The sequence below is a fragment of the Calidris pugnax genome, unplaced genomic scaffold, assembly GCF_001431845.1.
Source record: "Calidris pugnax isolate Ruff unplaced genomic scaffold, ASM143184v1 scaffold315, whole genome shotgun sequence".
NCBI lineage: Eukaryota > Metazoa > Chordata > Aves > Charadriiformes > Scolopacidae > Calidris > Calidris pugnax.
In genome coordinates this window covers 22,605-24,077 of record NW_015091029.1, presented here as the reverse complement: position 1 = coordinate 24,077, position 1,473 = coordinate 22,605, and the positions used below count along the sequence as shown (strand labels likewise).

Here is a 1,473-nt window from a genome sequence, read left to right as displayed (position 1 = left end):
GCCTCCTGGTGTGTCACCCGCTTCTTCCCAGCCGTGTGTCACCACCAAACGAGCTGTGGGTGCCCCGTCCCCTCACCCAGGTCGCTGAAGGAAGGGGGGAGCTGCTTCCCTCCTCCCCTGCTCGGGCAGCATCCCTGGCTGAGGGCTCCGTGCCAGCGGCATCCCCTGGCTCTGCCTCCAACCGGGGAAACACCCTCCCCCCCCAGGCCAAAATGGGGGTGGGTTGGGGGCGTCCCGCTCTTGGAACAGGCAGTTTCCTAGATCATGTTTTCTAAAACAAAACAGCTCCGCTGCCACCACAACCTCCCCCAAAGATGAACGGCAGTGGCCGGGCCGGGCAGAGGGGCCACAGCCCCCTTTCTGGGGGGCACCAGGGCGTACAGGGGGGTGACCTGTCCTCCCCCCTCTCTGGGCGACCTGGGCTGGGGTCCCACCACCCCCAGAGGAAAAACACTGGATTCCTCAGCCCCAGTCCCAATCTCAGCACGTTTGAGCACTTTGGGGCTTCCAGCCGCCGAACCACGTCGCTAATTACTAACGTCCCACTACTAATTAGTAGTGACGGCTGAACCTGGCAAAGAATTGCTCTTTCTCCCCATTCTCGGCACCGTTTCTCGGATGCTCCCCTTAGCCCGTGCCCCGAGCCGCTGCCCCGGGGTGGGTCCGGGGGTGGGTGGGGGTCTCTTCAAAGCATCGATGTCTGAACCCTCCACTCCTCCTGAGTCGCTCGCGTTGATTGGCCGGCTTCTGGTGGGGTTTTATAAACAGCGAGTCCCTCAGCACAGAGAGTGGAAGGAGTGAGCTTCTGGATGGGTGCAGGTAGGGAGCATTCCCAAATCCCTCCCTGCCTCCCTCCCTCCCTTCCTTCCTTCCGGGCCGGGTGGTGGCATTTCCCTGCCGGGATCCAAGCTGGGCTAGAACGAGGCAAGATCCTGCTGCTTGTGAACAAAGTGATTTCACTTCTGAGGGTGCCATGGGGGAGAGGAACAGGTTCTGCTGCAGCAATGGGAATGTGGGGATGCCACTGAGTCCCCAGGAGGGAGGAGCTCCCCCCCATCCAAAGGTGCCTGGGGCCACAGGCAGAAGGACACGGGTCCTGGTGGTGTCTGTGCTGGTGGCTCTGGTCCTGGCTCTGGCCGTGGCTGTTGCTGTGCTCTCAGGTAAGGGAGGAGCGGCTGCCTCCTTCCCTGCCCCACGGAGCTGTGTCCCCTGGTCCCTGCGCAGCCCAATCCTCTGCCCTTCTCCCCTTCCCTCTCCAGCAAGAACATGTGGAGGATGATGGTGCCTCTGTACTGGGCCCTGGTGAGGCCTCACCTCGAGTGTTCATGTTCAGCCCACAGGCCACCAACACCTCCAGCTCTTTCGCCTTTATTCATCCCCTCAGGCGACTTTATTGCAGGGGTTAATGCCTGCTTTTGGCTACAGCCCTTGTAAATGTATATCTGCCGCACCGGGAGTGCAGCGGGTGCCTCT

At 61.6% G+C, this 1,473-nt stretch overlaps 1 protein-coding gene across 3 annotated transcripts in view; it reads left to right on the top strand.

The window, feature by feature from the left end:
* The first annotated feature begins 8 nt into the window (after nucleotides 1-8).
* The window catches only part of LOC106896262 (C-type lectin domain family 2 member B-like), a 3,618-nt gene continuing 2,153 nt past the window's right edge, over nucleotides 9-1,473 (top strand). For all 3 annotated transcript variants that reach the window (XM_014956093.1, XM_014956095.1, XM_014956094.1), the window contains exon 1: nucleotides 9-1,160. In XM_014956093.1, the coding sequence (XP_014811579.1) occupies nucleotides 974-1,160 (187 nt within the window). In that variant the 5' untranslated portion in view covers nucleotides 9-973. The remainder of the gene's footprint in view (nucleotides 1,161-1,473) is intronic.